General features: G+C 36.8%; 1 protein-coding gene across 2 annotated transcripts in view; it reads right to left on the bottom strand.

Annotated features, from left to right (window-relative positions):
* Positions 1–103: 103 nt before the first annotated feature.
* Positions 104–15,180, bottom strand: part of DIS3 (DIS3 homolog, exosome endoribonuclease and 3'-5' exoribonuclease) — a 29,288-nt gene continuing 14,211 nt past the window's right edge. For both annotated transcript variants that reach the window (XM_035003242.1, XM_035003243.1), the window contains exons 12-21: positions 13,753–13,817; positions 13,581–13,665; positions 11,415–11,542; positions 8,254–8,340; positions 6,286–6,442; positions 4,740–4,954; positions 4,460–4,628; positions 4,169–4,327; positions 3,377–3,499; positions 104–2,506 (exon numbers count right to left, since the gene is read on the bottom strand). In XM_035003242.1, coding sequence (XP_034859133.1) covers positions 2,423–2,506; positions 3,377–3,499; positions 4,169–4,327; positions 4,460–4,628; positions 4,740–4,954; positions 6,286–6,442; positions 8,254–8,340; positions 11,415–11,542; positions 13,581–13,665; positions 13,753–13,817 — 1,272 coding nt within the window. In that variant the 3' untranslated portion in view covers positions 104–2,422. The remainder of the gene's footprint in view (positions 2,507–3,376; positions 3,500–4,168; positions 4,328–4,459; positions 4,629–4,739; positions 4,955–6,285; positions 6,443–8,253; positions 8,341–11,414; positions 11,543–13,580; positions 13,666–13,752; positions 13,818–15,180) is intronic.

The raw sequence follows: 15,180 nt of genomic DNA, 5'->3' as shown, positions 1-15,180 counted from the left end.
TAGGCCTTTTATGAAGTTATGGTTGGGCAGACACAAAACTAGTTTTTTAAAATGTTTATGTTCATGTTGGGAGTAGAAGTGATATATACATTTTTTAGAAATATTCTTTACCTCTGGAGAATACATATTCATATTTACAAACCACCTTTTAAAAATCTCCTTCAAAAGAGAGGAATAATTCATATGCAGCCCTAGGAAATAATAATGTACTATCATTGTGTCATTTTCTTCCTTTTTTGCACCCTATAACTTTACTGCTAATCTGTAAAGACCTTTTCTTCCTGTGTACCTGACTCATCGTCTCCCCCAGCACACTAACCATTAAAGCTGTTAGTCACTAGGTCCACTGCTAAAGACACTCCATTACGAAGTTGAGTCCCTAATCACACAGGCTTTAGGATCAATATAAACTTAAGTAACTGCTGTGCTATAAGAGGAATTCTAGTTCCTAAAGGTAAGAGCGTCCCTGGCTATGTCTTTTTGATAGCACAAGTCAAGAAACAAGAAAGTAGTGATTATAGTTTGGATTTAAATCCATCCTGTCACTTACTACTTGATCTGGGCCATAAAACCTTAATCTTCTCATCTAGTAAATGGGTGGGGGTGGAGAGAGTCTTACCCAACAGGGTTTTTTGAGTGTAGTATTCCATGTACGCTGCTTAGCATAAAAACTGGCTTTAGAAGCATTTTAGATTACTGAGACTGAGGCTTTGGGTAAAAATAAGGATTCTGGTCATCTTGACCTACCCAATAAGGACTAATGCCTGAATTAGACCTTCCTCATAAATGAGACCCAAGAAAACAAACATGGAAAGATAGAAGGTTAGCCACTGCCTTGTTTAACCAAGAAACCTCCCTTTCCTTCTGTTGCAAGTAAACTCTGGGCTGTCAGCAAAGGATTTTTAAATGGTGGGGAGGTGGAAATCAAACGGGTTTTGTGACACATCAAAGTTCTCAAATTTGAATTTTCGTTGGAATGGAGCCATGCTTGCTTCCATCCTGTCTGTGGCTGCTTTCACGCTGTACAAGGAGAGTTGAGTACTACGGTTGTAACCGAGACTGCTGAGTCTAACACGGCTGGTCCTTCACAGAAAAGGCTTGCTGACGCTTGCTCTGGGGCGTGGTAGGCTGTTACTTGGTCCCAAGATCACTCAAAGTTATCTTCGTTCAACTGAAACAAGTTCTGCCTCAAGATATGGATGTTTTCCTCAGTAGTAGGAGACTGGAACAATCACTTAACCTCTGAGGGCCTAAATGACTGGACACATGACCTGTTGATTTATTTGCTGGTCCTTTCTCACTGGATTGCAAGCTCCTTCAAGGCAGAGATAGTTTACTTGACTCCGTGATGAGCCTGGTACATTGCAAGTACTTTAGAAAATGAATAAGCAAAGTAAAATGTTGTAACTATCTCAAAATATTCTTAAAAAACACTTATTAATAATTACTAATCTTTGTGATGAACAAGGCATACCAAATCATAATATTTACTTCAATCTGTTCCCCTTAATATATCCTTACACAATCCCCCCTTTCCTACAAAACCTGATAGATACACAGTTTAAAAGCTGTCCATGACCTACTTTTTATAAATAACATAATGCAGACGTTTAAAAAAGTGCCATCTCTATTTGCTCTTTGAGCCTTAATGCCTTATTTTGGAGGAGATGTGAGCTTCAAGATCAAGGATGATGATAATCATACTTATTATCTGGTATTAAAAACAACTTATTCTAGTCAGCTCAAATATCCTTCTTCTTGCCTTCCTACAACATTTAATTCCCGAACACAGCTGTTCAAGGACCACTAATAAAAAATGCAGGAAGCTTTTAACAGTTAGGGAACACTTCATACAAATTAGGTAAATTAAAGATGGCAAAGGACTGAATATTCCTTGACAAATCTTGATGTCATTGTCTTGAAATCTAAAAACTACCATATCAAACATGGACAGCTTTCAAGTTAGGAAGAACACATTGTTCCTGACTTCTAAAAATGTTCTATTTTCCTCCACAGGAAAATGATAGTTTTTTTCTATCAATATTAAATAATCAAATTACTTAATCTGTTCTTTAGTGAGTAGATGAATGCTCCACTTAAACGGTCTTTACAGATCCCTGAGGTTGCTATCTTGTCACCATTTAAGTGATGGATGCTCAATTGAATTTTTATGCATAATTAGTTCAGTTCAATCTAGAAATGAAGTACCATGATGGGACAGACACAGTCAACAAACAGTTCAATAAAAATGCAAATTTTTAAAACCATTACAATGTATTTAAAAGTAACAAACTGTATCACACACATCCTAGGTTTAAAAGTGTTCTCTCAAGGTTTTTTGTTTTGGGTTGGTTTTTTTTTTTTTTTTTTGGTTTTGTTTTTTTAAGGAAACCAGTCTTCCAAGTTTCTTTGTTGACTGTAGCTATTTCTCACATTTCTTCTTCTTTCTCTCTGGTTCATCAATGTCCATGTTTGGGGTATCAGCCGAAATGCTTATTCCTCGTATCTAAAGTAATGCAAACGGAAAGATAAGGTGAGTAAAGCATAAAATAAAGAATAAATCTCAGGGCGCCTGGGTGGCTTAGTTGGTTAAGTGACTGCCTTCGGCTCAGGTCATGATCCTGGAGTCCCTGGATGGAGTCCTGCATCGGGCTCCCTGCTCGGCAGGGGGTCTGCTTCTCCCTCTGCCCTCTTCCCTCTTGTGCTCTCTGTCTCTCATTCTCTCTCTCTCTCAAATAAATAAATAAAATCTCTAAAAAAAAAAAAAAAAAGAAGAAATCTCATTCTCATCTTCTCCGTCCCCACTGACACTTTCAAGTTTAAAAAGATGTCAAGGGAGAGAAGGGGAAAGGAGGTTAGTAAAGGTCTTCCACACAAAGTATACATACTTCACACATAAGGAGTGGTTCAAAAATGTAAAAGACAGACATAGTCTCGATGGGTGGGAAGCATGTCATTTGGAAAGTGTGGTTTAACTAGAACACGTCCAGTTTAACCTAGCAGAGCCACTGTGACCGTCAGCATCAGGGGCCTCGGTGTGTTGGGGCAGAAGGTTAAGAACTAGTATCTTAGGGTGAAACATACTTAATCTTTAAAAGTGCAGATTTCAAAACTGATAAAAGTGAAAAGGGACCAGGGAGGAGATCTCAGATAGCTCTCTGCCTGTACTGAGGACGTTTTCCAAAAAATCCCAAATGTCTGGGATCCCACAGCCTAGGGAAATTGGTGAGAAAACAATTTGCTATGCAAATATCTGGCTCCCACACTACATACGAGATTTCTCCATTCTTGAACAGAAATAACTTATATCCTTCTCTTTCACACAATATATACTTTTTTATACCATTGCAACATGGACAGTGAAGTTTGGTCTTACCTGTGGTTCTACCAGGGACATTCGGATTTTCTGATGCTGAAGATTAGATGAGTCTAGCATGATTTTCACTTTAACTTTATCAAATATATGAAACACTGTATCCTCTATTTTAAGGGAAGGTATCTAAACAAAACACATTTTACAATTTTAAATTGCTGTCTTATCTTGAGGTTTCACATTAATTTAAAAGTAAGTTTAAAAGATTATTTACATATTTAATAAGCATCTAGGTGTGCAATATTGCAAAAACCATTTACCTAGTAACTTCACTAATACATGACCTATTTATATGTATACTTCCCCCTTTCAGTAAGATGGTCCCAATATATATGTTCATTAATCTCAAGATTCTCACCCCATTAATTAGCAAATTGTTGGTCTACCAGAGGAAAAGGTACTGTGGGCAAAGTATGCTGTTTTGTAGTTCTATTAAAGTTAGGGAAGTAGAGATTGTGTTAGAAAAGAAACATTGGAAACAGGCTTAAAAAATTCCTCTGTCTGAGCTCTAAGCAGCCATTTATTCCTTTACTTTCATGCATCTGTCCAATTGTGCAAAGCATAATTCAAGTTTTTCTTAGAGGAGGAAACTACATGGTGTAAAACAAATCAAGGACAACATCTGTATGTGGGATGATACACTGAAGTGAGAAATTATGAACAGAATAAGCTTATTAGTCTGCGCAATTAAGTTCTGTAGGATACAAAAAATAATTTTATCCTTTCTAGGTACCCTCAAAGAAAAAGTACCCACTCCAAAAAAAACCCCAAATAAAACCATTAAAAATACTGTACCTCATCATCATAAATAAGCCTTGGCTTTGGTTTGTCCTTTTCTTCAAAAAAGACGGTACCTTCTAAACCATACTTTGGAATTAACACCACAATAGCATTCTTTCTTACAAATAGAATATAGGCTTCTTCACTTACTATTCCTTTGCTTTTGAAAAACAACTGTAAAATAACATATAGCCTTATCAAGGACTGTCTTACAATATTTTTGAAATTAACAAAAAGTATTTTGAAATTAAATTGAAGGTGAACAAAACGTCATCTCCCCTAATATTACTGACAGAAGGCAAATACCTGGGTATGAAAAGCCACTGATGCACGTTGGGCATACTGAGCCATTTTGTGCCGCAAGTTGAGATTTTTACATAAATCTGCAAGCTTGTGTTTGTCTGTCAACTCTGGATAAGTACAGTCAGCCCCAATAGCCACAGCCAACAACCGATGGACGATGACGTCTGCATATCTAGATACATGAAGGAGAAATAACAATCATGCTATGTTAGCATTAAAATAGCTTTTTACAATTCAAAATTACCTATTTTCTATCTCCTATAATTTTATAAGGAAAAAATACCTTCTGATGGGTGAAGTAAAATGTGTGTATATTGGCGATGCTAAGCCGTAGTGATGAAAATCATTATCCATTCCAGAGCAGAAGTACACAGCCTGCATCATACAGCGAGTGGCTAAGATCCTTAAGAGAGTGTTGAGATATGGAAAAGTCGCAGAATCTGCCCGGTCCAAAGAGTCAGCCAAGGACTTGGCTGTATCAGTTTTAATTTCCAAATTCTGAGAGTAAAGAAGAGGGGAAAAAGCACCCTATTAAACATTTTAAAATCAGTACCATGGTGTCTTCAAAATACAACAAAATCAAACAGAACAAATATGGTGTTTTTGACCAGGTAATAAGTATTTACATCTTTTGTCCTTAACCTAGGAGAACTAAAAACAGCTTATAAAAAGTCATGATTGTTTTGTGCAACATCAAAGCTTAATATTTTCTGAATGCGTCTAAAGGTACTGAAGTATCAACAGTCTGAAGAAGTTTCAAAGGGAAAAGGATGGTGGTGGCTGTAGTGCGATTCTCAAAGTCCAATTTGTGCTTGCCTGTTCTTTGTTGGGGTAGGAAAAAAAAATCGAAGCAGATCTGGTTTCTTTCTAGCATGTCTGGTTTTCCTCTGCAGATATTTCTTTACCTTCCATTCAAGGTAGAAGTAAAGGCCAGAGACAAAATAAAACTGTATTGGTCACTACAACTCAATATGCTGATACATCAAACTGCTGTGTTCTATTTTGGGAGATGAGGCAAAGATACTTAGATCCTCCTTGCTCTACCCAGGTCTTAAGGAAGAAATAAGATAGTAGGAGAAAATTCTCCAATTTACAGCGTAAGCCTTAAAGCAGAGGAGAAGTTGATTCTGTTCTGATGGATAGGGGTAGGAGGCCCACCATAAAGATCTGAAAAATCAGAAACCAACATCATTCTGTTAGAATAATACCCTGAGACCCCACACTACTTCCAGCTCCTCATCTGGACAGGAGAGATGGGACCTGAACAAGTGATCCAAAGAAAACCAATGTAAGCCACAGTCACCACAAGGGTAAGGGTAATTATGCCTAAATGAGGGGGAGGATACGGTAGCCTTCCTATGTTTTTCCTTTTCCCCAGTGTATGCAATAAATGGACTTCTTTCTTAGGGACATGATATAAAGAGGGCTTAACTGAGTAAAAGATAAGAGGGAAAACAATTATTTCTAAGTCTCTCAAGTTAGGCAGTTCAGAGGAGGCATGAAATAATACAGGCATAAAGAACACGTATAAAGGCAAAGAGATATGGAAGAGCTTCATATGTTTAGGATACTGCAAATAACTTAGTGAGGAACTTCTGGCTGTAGCACAGGGTGCTCTCTAAAGACATTAAAGGATTTTATTCAGCAAATGATTTTAATGGCTGTATCCAAGTTAGATGATTTTTTTTTTCTTAATCAAAAGTACCACTAGCATATTTTTGCATCAGAAAACAATGGAAACTTTCATGCAGACGCAAATATAGATTGTTTAGTACAATGGACAGATCACAACTCAAATACAGATGATTTTGCAAACTATGCGACCTTACCTTGGATTTAGCTGCCTTAACCAGAATTTCGTAATTTGACGGAGGGGGAGCTGGGTGTTTTCGAAGCAAGGCGTGTTCTGAAAATTCTTCATGAATTTTTTTTGCAACAGAGATATTGGCCAGTAACATAAATTCTTCCACCATGGAATTTGTTTCCCTGCCAATGGAGAAATCATTAAATAAAGAAAAAGATTCTGAGACTTTTATAGATCACATTTATTCCCAGGCTACCTTTTCTACCAACGAAACAATAAAAGTATTTCCTACGTAAACATCTGTATGCGTGTGTGCACACGTATATTTTTCATAACCTAACACTCATTTCTCAGCTGCTACGCTGACAATCTCTTACTATGCATCTACTGCATGAGTAAATCTCATGCGAGAGACTTTTAAATTGCATTTAAATAATAGAACCTTTACTAACTCTAATAATACATAAAATCTAAACCAAAAGAATTTTCACCTTTTATTAAATCTAAAGAGATTTTTACTTAACTATAAATCCATAAAAATAAAGTTTACTAATAAGAGTGAAAAGCTATTTAGGTCATACAAATTTGGGCTTAAAAAATTAAAATTTTCACCAATAAATCACCAAAATGAAGAAATTATATTTGCAATAGCTATCCTGGGTATTTATTATTGGCCTGGCATTGCACTATGCTGTAAAATACTGATCTATCTGTATCCATATAGAGAGAGATATATGCTAGTCCTGTTTTGCAGATGAGAAAACTAAGAATGTGTAACATTATTCTCTTGCTCAAAGTTGGAGTTAGTAGTAACAAGACCCAAGCCCACATAACTGACTTCAAAACTCTTAACCAATTTGATATTGCTCTTTATTCTCTATAGTCTATGTCTATTTAAAACTTAGGTTAGTAAATGATCTGTATTCTGTTGTAAACTGTACTTTCTTTTTCCCAAGTCACTGAATGGGCATTATATTAATCTTTAATTCAAGTTTCATTCATCTTATAAACTTCTTGACTAGATTCCTAAAGTATATTAACTTTTTAAATATTAGTAAGACCTCCAATCATACCTTTAAGACTAAAGACAATCTCTTAGAAATGTGTTGTCTTCTTCTTGGTAAGAAGGGGCAATGTTCTACTTTGACAAAGTTAGATTCGACATTTTCCTCAAAAAACCTCTTCGTATTAGGCTCACTGTTCACATTAGCATTAGTTTTATTTATATAAAAGTTCTCCCAAAAGTATTTTTTAATTTTAGCTTTAATAGCTCTACTATAAAGCACACACTGGTCCTAACTAAGAAATTTGAGTATATTCTCATTTTTAACCCTTGGTCACCTACTAAGAAAAGTGTAAATGCACATTCATTTTAGAATTACCTTATAAAAGGCATGGAAAAGAGGCCTAACTGATTTAACCAAAAACAGCCCTGCTTCCTAAATCTCAACCAAATCAATACAATGGTAACAACAATAACATCTGAGCACTCTTCACAACACCCAGTGACGTAGGTACTGTTATCAGTCCTATTTTACCAACAAACAAACTGAGGTATAAAAAAAGTCAAATTACTTGTCTGGAGTTATTGGAAACATGATTCAAACCGAGGCAGTCTGGCTTTAAAGCACAAGGTCTTGTACATATTTGTACAATACGCTCTTCTACATTAAATACTTAAGAAATTAACCAGGGCAATCTCTTACTTACCACAACTATTACTAGTCAAGTTCTAATACACCACACATCAAGACCAATTCAAATTGGAAATTCTTCTATTATAATACTTATCTCAGTTTTATGTAAGAAAAACTAAAAAACAAAATCACATTTACTGCTCTCTGTATATCCTAACTCAAAAAGATCTACAGACACCATAACCCTATTAGAAATAGGTATTTGGGGTACAAATATGTTTTGTTTATTAATATATATACTAGATATTACATTTAAAATAAAAATCCTATCTATGGCCCAGCAAAAATTTACATACCTAAGTTCTTTGGTCTGCAGATCTATAGGATCATGAGTTTCACTGTCCATGTGGAATCGAACTTCTGGAGAAGAAAGAGTCAAAGCCCTGAATAAAAATTAAAGATGTAAATTTAGTGAAGTGAGCCAATAACAGGTATCATTCTGGAAGTGATGCTTTTAAAAGAGAAAATGATGATAGCAAGTGAGTAATAGTTTTTCTTCTAAAGGCTTTAAGACCATCTGCTAAGTTTTATGTTCTATTTTCATTGACAGCTTTGCATCTTACACATCTAAAATGCATTTAAAAAGAGAGGACAACAGGGGTGCCTGGGTGGCTCAGTCAGTTAAGTGTCTGCCTTCAGCTCAGGTCATGATCCCAAGGTCCTGGGATCAAGCCTTGCGTCAGGCTCCCTGTTTAGCGGGGAGCATGCTTCTCCTTCTCCCTCTGCCTCTCCCCTCCGCTTGTGCTCTCTCTCTCTCTCAAATAAATAAAATCTTTAAAAAAAAAAAAAGAGAGGGGCGCCTGGGTGGCTCAGTCGTTAAGCGTCTGCCTTCGGCTCAGGTCATGATTCCAGGGTCCTGGGATAGAGCCCCGCATCGGGCTCCCTGCTCGGCGGGAAGCCTGCTTCTCCTTCTCCCACTCCCCCTGCTTGTGTTCCCTCTCTCGCTGTGTCTCTCTCTGTCAAATAAATAAAAAAATCTTAAAAAAATAAATAAATAAAAATTTTTAAAAAAAGAGAGAGAGAGGGGACACAACAGTAACACAACAAAATATGAGTCCTTGTGCCGCTGAGATTTTGAGTATGTTCTGTAGCCACACTGATTTTTTACTGAACTACATGGGTTTGTAATCACTTTTATAAATAAAGAAGGTAACTTGGCAGAATTTTATTTATTACAGAAAACAATGTATTGGGGTGAGGGATGATGGAGAGAGAGGCAAAAGGGAAGCTGCCACACATAGATAAGTACCATCAGAAGATCCACAGTTCAAAAGTACGTCCACATTCGCTGAGCCAGCGAAGAGACTGATAAACTACCACCCTGATATGTACACATACTGAGGCTACTGATACGGAATGCTACGTGTCAGATAACATATTACACTAAATGCTTTACAGGAATGGTTCACTTAATGAGTTCCCAAGTTCTCCTGTGAAAAGTAAATTCCAACAAGGTGAGTCAGGTTTCTTCACAGCTCCATGCTATTTCCATCAGGTTAGCTTCAAACCAACTTAAAGAATTTTAATGAAGTTGGGTAACCCTAAACAATCATGGAGAAGGGGGGAAAGTGGAGAAAAAAAAGATGAGATGGTGCAAGCTAATTCTTCACCTTTTCCCTCAATTCTTCAGCTCTATTAGAAGAACTACCAAAGGAATACTAGACAGAGAATCTTGACAAATATTCCTTTCTTGCCATGCAGTCTTTGCAAGATTCTACACTAGATTTAGTCTGTTTATCAATACATTTGACCTAAAAAGCAAGGTATAGTAATCACATTTTGATTTTTTTCTTCATAAAACACTTAAAATGTTATGGATAACATTTTAATCCATAATATTTATCCTTTAGGATAGACATAAACATAAAACAGAACATATCCTTTAAGAAAGTAGAAAATACCAATTTTTTTTTACTGATTGTTTTTTCAATTTTCACCTACAGCTGAGAAGACTCAATGACCTGTCCTTACCAGTACACGACTATCTAGTTACAAAATTAAAAGTAGAGACAGTTTTTGAAGTTAAAAATTATCTTTCCCTCACTAATCAGGAGAGGCTAGTTACTAATGCAAATTTCTCTTACCATTTAAAACTACCAAAATAAATATGTTTTCAATTTGCATTTTATTCATTTTGCTTTTAAAGCAAACTTTCTAAAAATATCTTCCACAAACTTTCTTCTGATGTCTTGCATACTGTAAACCTTATGAACAAACACTTGCTGAAAAATGTGTTGTTTTGTGTCCTTTTTAGTTTCTTTGGGTTTAATGCATCCAAATTATCCTTACAGAGCTGCAAGTTTTATATTTAGGGTCACACTGAATATTCCCAGAAAACTGACCTGTGAGTAGAGATAAAAATGGCTCAGCATAACCACCTGGAAGAACGCGGTCCAGTGGAACTTTCTGCAGCGATGGAAATGTTCTCTATCTCTACACTGTCCGATATGGTAGTCACTAGCCGTAAGTGGCTACTGAGCATTTGAAATGTGGCTAGTGTGACTCAGGAACTAAATTCTTTATTTTCTTTCATTTTAATGTGCTCTTTCAGAAGGCACATCTTCTGAAAGAGCACAGATTTAGAGTTTGTACTCCCCAACAAAAGCACTTTTAGTAACCACCTGTGACCCTACCCTGGATGGGCATGGGAACCCAAAACCAACATCTGAAAGGTTCATGTACTTGCTTTACTCTGATGGTTGATGATGTCTTTTAAAAATCAAATTTCTTTTAACTACTTTACTTCAACAAGTTTGGGGACTTGGATATTCCTTATCTTATACTATTGTAGCTAGGCAAATCCCATGATATAATAGCTAAAAGACACACATCTGCTACTAGCTATCAGATCTTTGGGCAGACTGCTTCTGTGTAAGTTTGAATCATTTAAAAAATGAAGGTGTCTCAAATCACTTCAAACTCTCAAGTGGAAGAAGAAGTTCGTCTCGGGCGCCTGGGTGGCTCAGTCGTTAAGCGTCTGCCTTCGGCTCAGGTCATGATCCCGGGGTCCTGGGATCGAGTCCCACATCGGGCTCCTTGCTCAGCACAGAGCCTGCCTCTCCCTCTGCCTGCCTGCCACTCCCCCTGCTAATGCTCTCTCTCTCTCTCACTCCCTCTGTGTCAAATAAATAAATAAAATCTTTAAAAAAAAAGAAGTTCGTCTACATTTATTAAATGTCTAAAAACCAATGTTCAACATTCTAACTAAAATTAGAAACAATCCATAGAAAAGTCTTAAGGAGCTCTTGCCTCCCTTGAAATTTTCTCTAAGATCTTTAACTCCTTAGCATAATAAATTACAAAGACAGAGCTAGAAGAAAAAGAATGTCTCTGCCTGACTTTCTATTCAACTCGTTAAATAATCTGTCATTGTCCAGGATAAAACACTTTGAAGAGTTCACAGGTTATCTTATTACCACAATAAAGACACTTCTTAATAAATATTTTTGAAATATACCCTTTTTCGATTCTTCTTTTTTTCAAAATTTTAGCTAGTTTATTTAGTCCACGGAGACTAGTGGTAATATCATCATTCATGGCTGCAGAATCAATTCTCATCTGAGCTTCAGCATATGTAAGGGAAGCCTAAAAGGAAAATGGTATGTTAATATAATTCTTATAAAAACTGGTTTATAGGGCACCTGGGTGGCTCAGTCGGTTAAGTGGCCCACTCTTGATTTCGGCTCAGGTCATTATCTTAGGGTTGTAAGCTCAAGCCCTACATGGGACTCCATGCTAGGTGTGGAGCCTGCCTAAGATTCTCTCTTTCCCTCTCTCTTTGTCCCTCCCTGCCCCCCACTCTTGTGCTCTTTAAAAAAAATTAAAAATTTAAAAAAATTCTAAAAAATGTAAAAAAAAACTGGTTTAGTGTAATTTCATATTTGCAGTACATAAAATCTATGATTTTGGAAAACCTAAAATCAATAAGAAGAGAGAGAGTCCTAGCTATAATATTTATACTGCAGACCTATGGTTTTTGGTTCATTAATTTGTATCTCATGCATTACACAACATAAGCAAACTTACGTTAAAACAAAACAAAATGGGGGTGCCTGGGTGGCTCAGTCTGTTGTACATCTACCTCTTGGTTTGGGCTCAGATTATGATCTCAGGGTCATGGGATCTGGCTCTGCACTCAGCAGGGAGTCTGCTTGGGATTCTCTCTCTCCGTCTCCCTCTGCTTCTCCCCCCCCTTCACACTCTCCCTCTAAAAGTAAATGAATCTTTTAAAACAAAACAAAATGATAGCATTTGTTGGTAAATAAATTGCTTAAACTTTACTTTCATAGTTAACAAATAAATACTTAGGTACACTAAAATAAAAAGGAAAGTCATATTATTCTGTGACAGTGACTATAAGGTGAAATCCTCTCCAGATGATCACTACTTCTTTACTCAACGACAAATAATTAAGAATACTGTAATAGCCTAGACATCATGTTTTACAGAAAAAACTATGAAATATCCTAAATTAAGTATCTAAAAATGAGACCAATCACAGTAAAAAAAAATCCCAAGTAATTTCCAGTTATAATCCAAATATACAAATAGTGCTTCTGTTCCCATTTCACACCTTATGGAAAACTACCATTTTTTAGCTTATCAAAAAAAAAAAGTAGGGGCGCCTAGGTGGTACAGCTGGTTAAGCGTCAGGTTTCGGCTCAGGTCGTGATCTCCGGGTTGTGAGCTCAAGCCCCTTGTCCAACTCTGTGCTCAGCACTGAGTCTGCTTGAGACTCTCTCTCCTTCTGCCCTCCCCCTTGCACTCTCTATCTGAAATAAATAAATAAATCTTAAAAGAAAAAAAAAAGTAGCTTCCCAAGTAAAAATCAGGAATAGCGTAAGAGGGTTAGATGATGCAGGAGGCCAGGTCAGATTCTTAGGAGAGCCAAGTTATCTACTAGGGACTAAGAGGTCCCCTTCTAAAAATGTTTTCTGTTTTATGTGCACTGAACTTTTTTTCATATACCTTTGTTACACTGACCAAGTCTGGGAGAAAAATAAACTCATCCTTTTTAAAAATACAAATCGAGGAAGGCTTAAATCATTCAGACATCACTATCTGTCAGTCCAACACTGCTTTCCTTTCCAACTACTAGTTCATCCAAAACTGTTGAAAGCAACTAGATGATGGCAAATATCAGAGAAAGACCAAGGGCAAAGTGAGAACATAATGGAATCTGGGCAGATTTCCAAAAAAGAGAATGATGAGAACGTTAGCCTAGTTCCATTCTCTCTGACCTGAGACCTCAGGCTAGTTCTGCTGAAATCCAAGGAAAATTTATGACATCATTTCTCTGAAAATTTGTGAGTATCACAAGATGGTATACATGCTAACTTTGAAAATACTGACCAGTTTATACATTGGAACAATTTCAAATAGTAGCGTTCCTGAATTAGGGCAAAAAGTCATCTACTTAGTCTTCTCAAGTATCCAGGCTTTGTGAGTTTCTGAATACAAGGCAACCGCATCAAAAATTAAGCAGATAACTGGAAAAAACTAGATCTTGCTACAACATTTGGGAAAAATTTAATTTAGTAAACCTGACTTTTTCAAAACCATCTAGTAACACTGTTAAAAGTACCAAAGATTTTAAACATTTAATATTAACCATGAAACCAACCTTTGAATTAATGGCACTTTTGGTAAACCTCACTTTTAAGATTTCAGCATTGTGATTCATTTCCCAAATACATGAAAATGCCAACCTATGGGGGAAAGTAGACAGTGTTTGTTAGTGGGAATCCGTTAAAATAGTAGATACTATGCTCTTATGAAAAAACATGCATAAATACCTGTCAACATTACATCTTAAGGAACATAAATTAGAGCTAAGCAACTCTGGAACCATGTCAATCCTCTGGAATAGAAAAAAATAGAGGGGCAGATTACTTAACCATACCCATACATTTATTTGACCTTTCATTCTCAATAGTATTAATTTAACAAGGGGGAAACAGGTCTTTGTGAACAGAACTGAGAAAATAAGAAGTCAGTCTATTTCTAGAAAAGTATTTCCACACAACTGTTACAAGCAGGACACAACGAGAGGAAACCGGACTTCATGTCGGTGAACCTAAGTGTGCGTCCTCTCCACAGCCACCAAGCTGTCCTCCAAGTCTGCAACCTCTGCCCTATATAATCAGTTTGTACTGGGTGACAGACATAAGCCTTAACAGTTCTACGACTGGATCTCTCTCTAATGCCTGATGCAAACTACATGGTGTTTTAAACATACTGAAAAAGAGAGCCACAAAACTTTTACAGGAAAAAGCTACATGGAAGAACACTGGCAATGTAGACTAAGTTTAACAGTCCCTTCTAGTCTCACAACTTTTCTCTGTAGGTTAATGGAAGATACTTTAAAAAGAAGAAATGGTAAACGATGACAAAACAGACTCGTGACTAAACTTTTGAAGCAGTAAATACCCGAGTTACCCAGAGCTAGGAAGTTAAATGCTACACAACAATTTACATCAACCAAGTCTACTTGTTATTTGGGCCACTCAATAACCAAACACACTGCATTCTTTTTTTTTTTTTAAGATTTTATTTATTTATTTGAGAGAGAAAGTGAGAGAGAGAAAGAGCACAAGCGGGGGGAGCAGGAGAGGGAGAAGCAGACTCCCCGCCGAGCAGAGAGCCCGATGCGGGACTCGATCCCGGGACTCCAGGATCATGACCTGAGCCGAAGGCAGTCGCTTAACCAACTGAGCCACCCAGGCGCCCCAAACACACTGCATTCTTTTCACTGATTTATGACAATCTTCTTCTATGTCGGTCTTTTATAGCTAATTCATGTACTATTCCAGACTATTCAAGAATGCACAAGGGCCCGTGGTTTTTACAATCTAACAATGCAAAACTCACATAATAGTTATTCCTCATATTTCACCTCAGTACTGAGGCTGGAAACACCTTTCTTAGGAAACACCTCAGATGATTTTATTATTATTAAAATATTTTTATTTTAATTATTAAAAATAAAATGGATGGGGCGCCTGGGTGGCTCAGGTGGTTAAGCGTCTGCCTTCGGCTCAGGTCATGATCCCAGGATCCCGGGATTGAGCCCCGCATCGGGCTCCCTGCTTGGCAGGGAGCCTGCTTCTCCCTCTCCCTCTACTGTTACCCTGCTTGTGCTCTCTCGCTCTGTCAAATAAATAAATAAAATCTTTAAAATAAATAAATAAATAAATAAATAAATAAATAAATAAATAAATAAA

Source organism: Mirounga leonina, unplaced genomic scaffold (assembly GCF_011800145.1).
Source record: "Mirounga leonina isolate KUSES-001 unplaced genomic scaffold, KU_Mleo_1.0 Mir_127, whole genome shotgun sequence".
NCBI lineage: Eukaryota > Metazoa > Chordata > Mammalia > Carnivora > Phocidae > Mirounga > Mirounga leonina.
The sequence above is the reverse complement of the archived record's forward strand: the minus strand, read 5'-3'. Positions and strand labels throughout refer to the sequence as shown.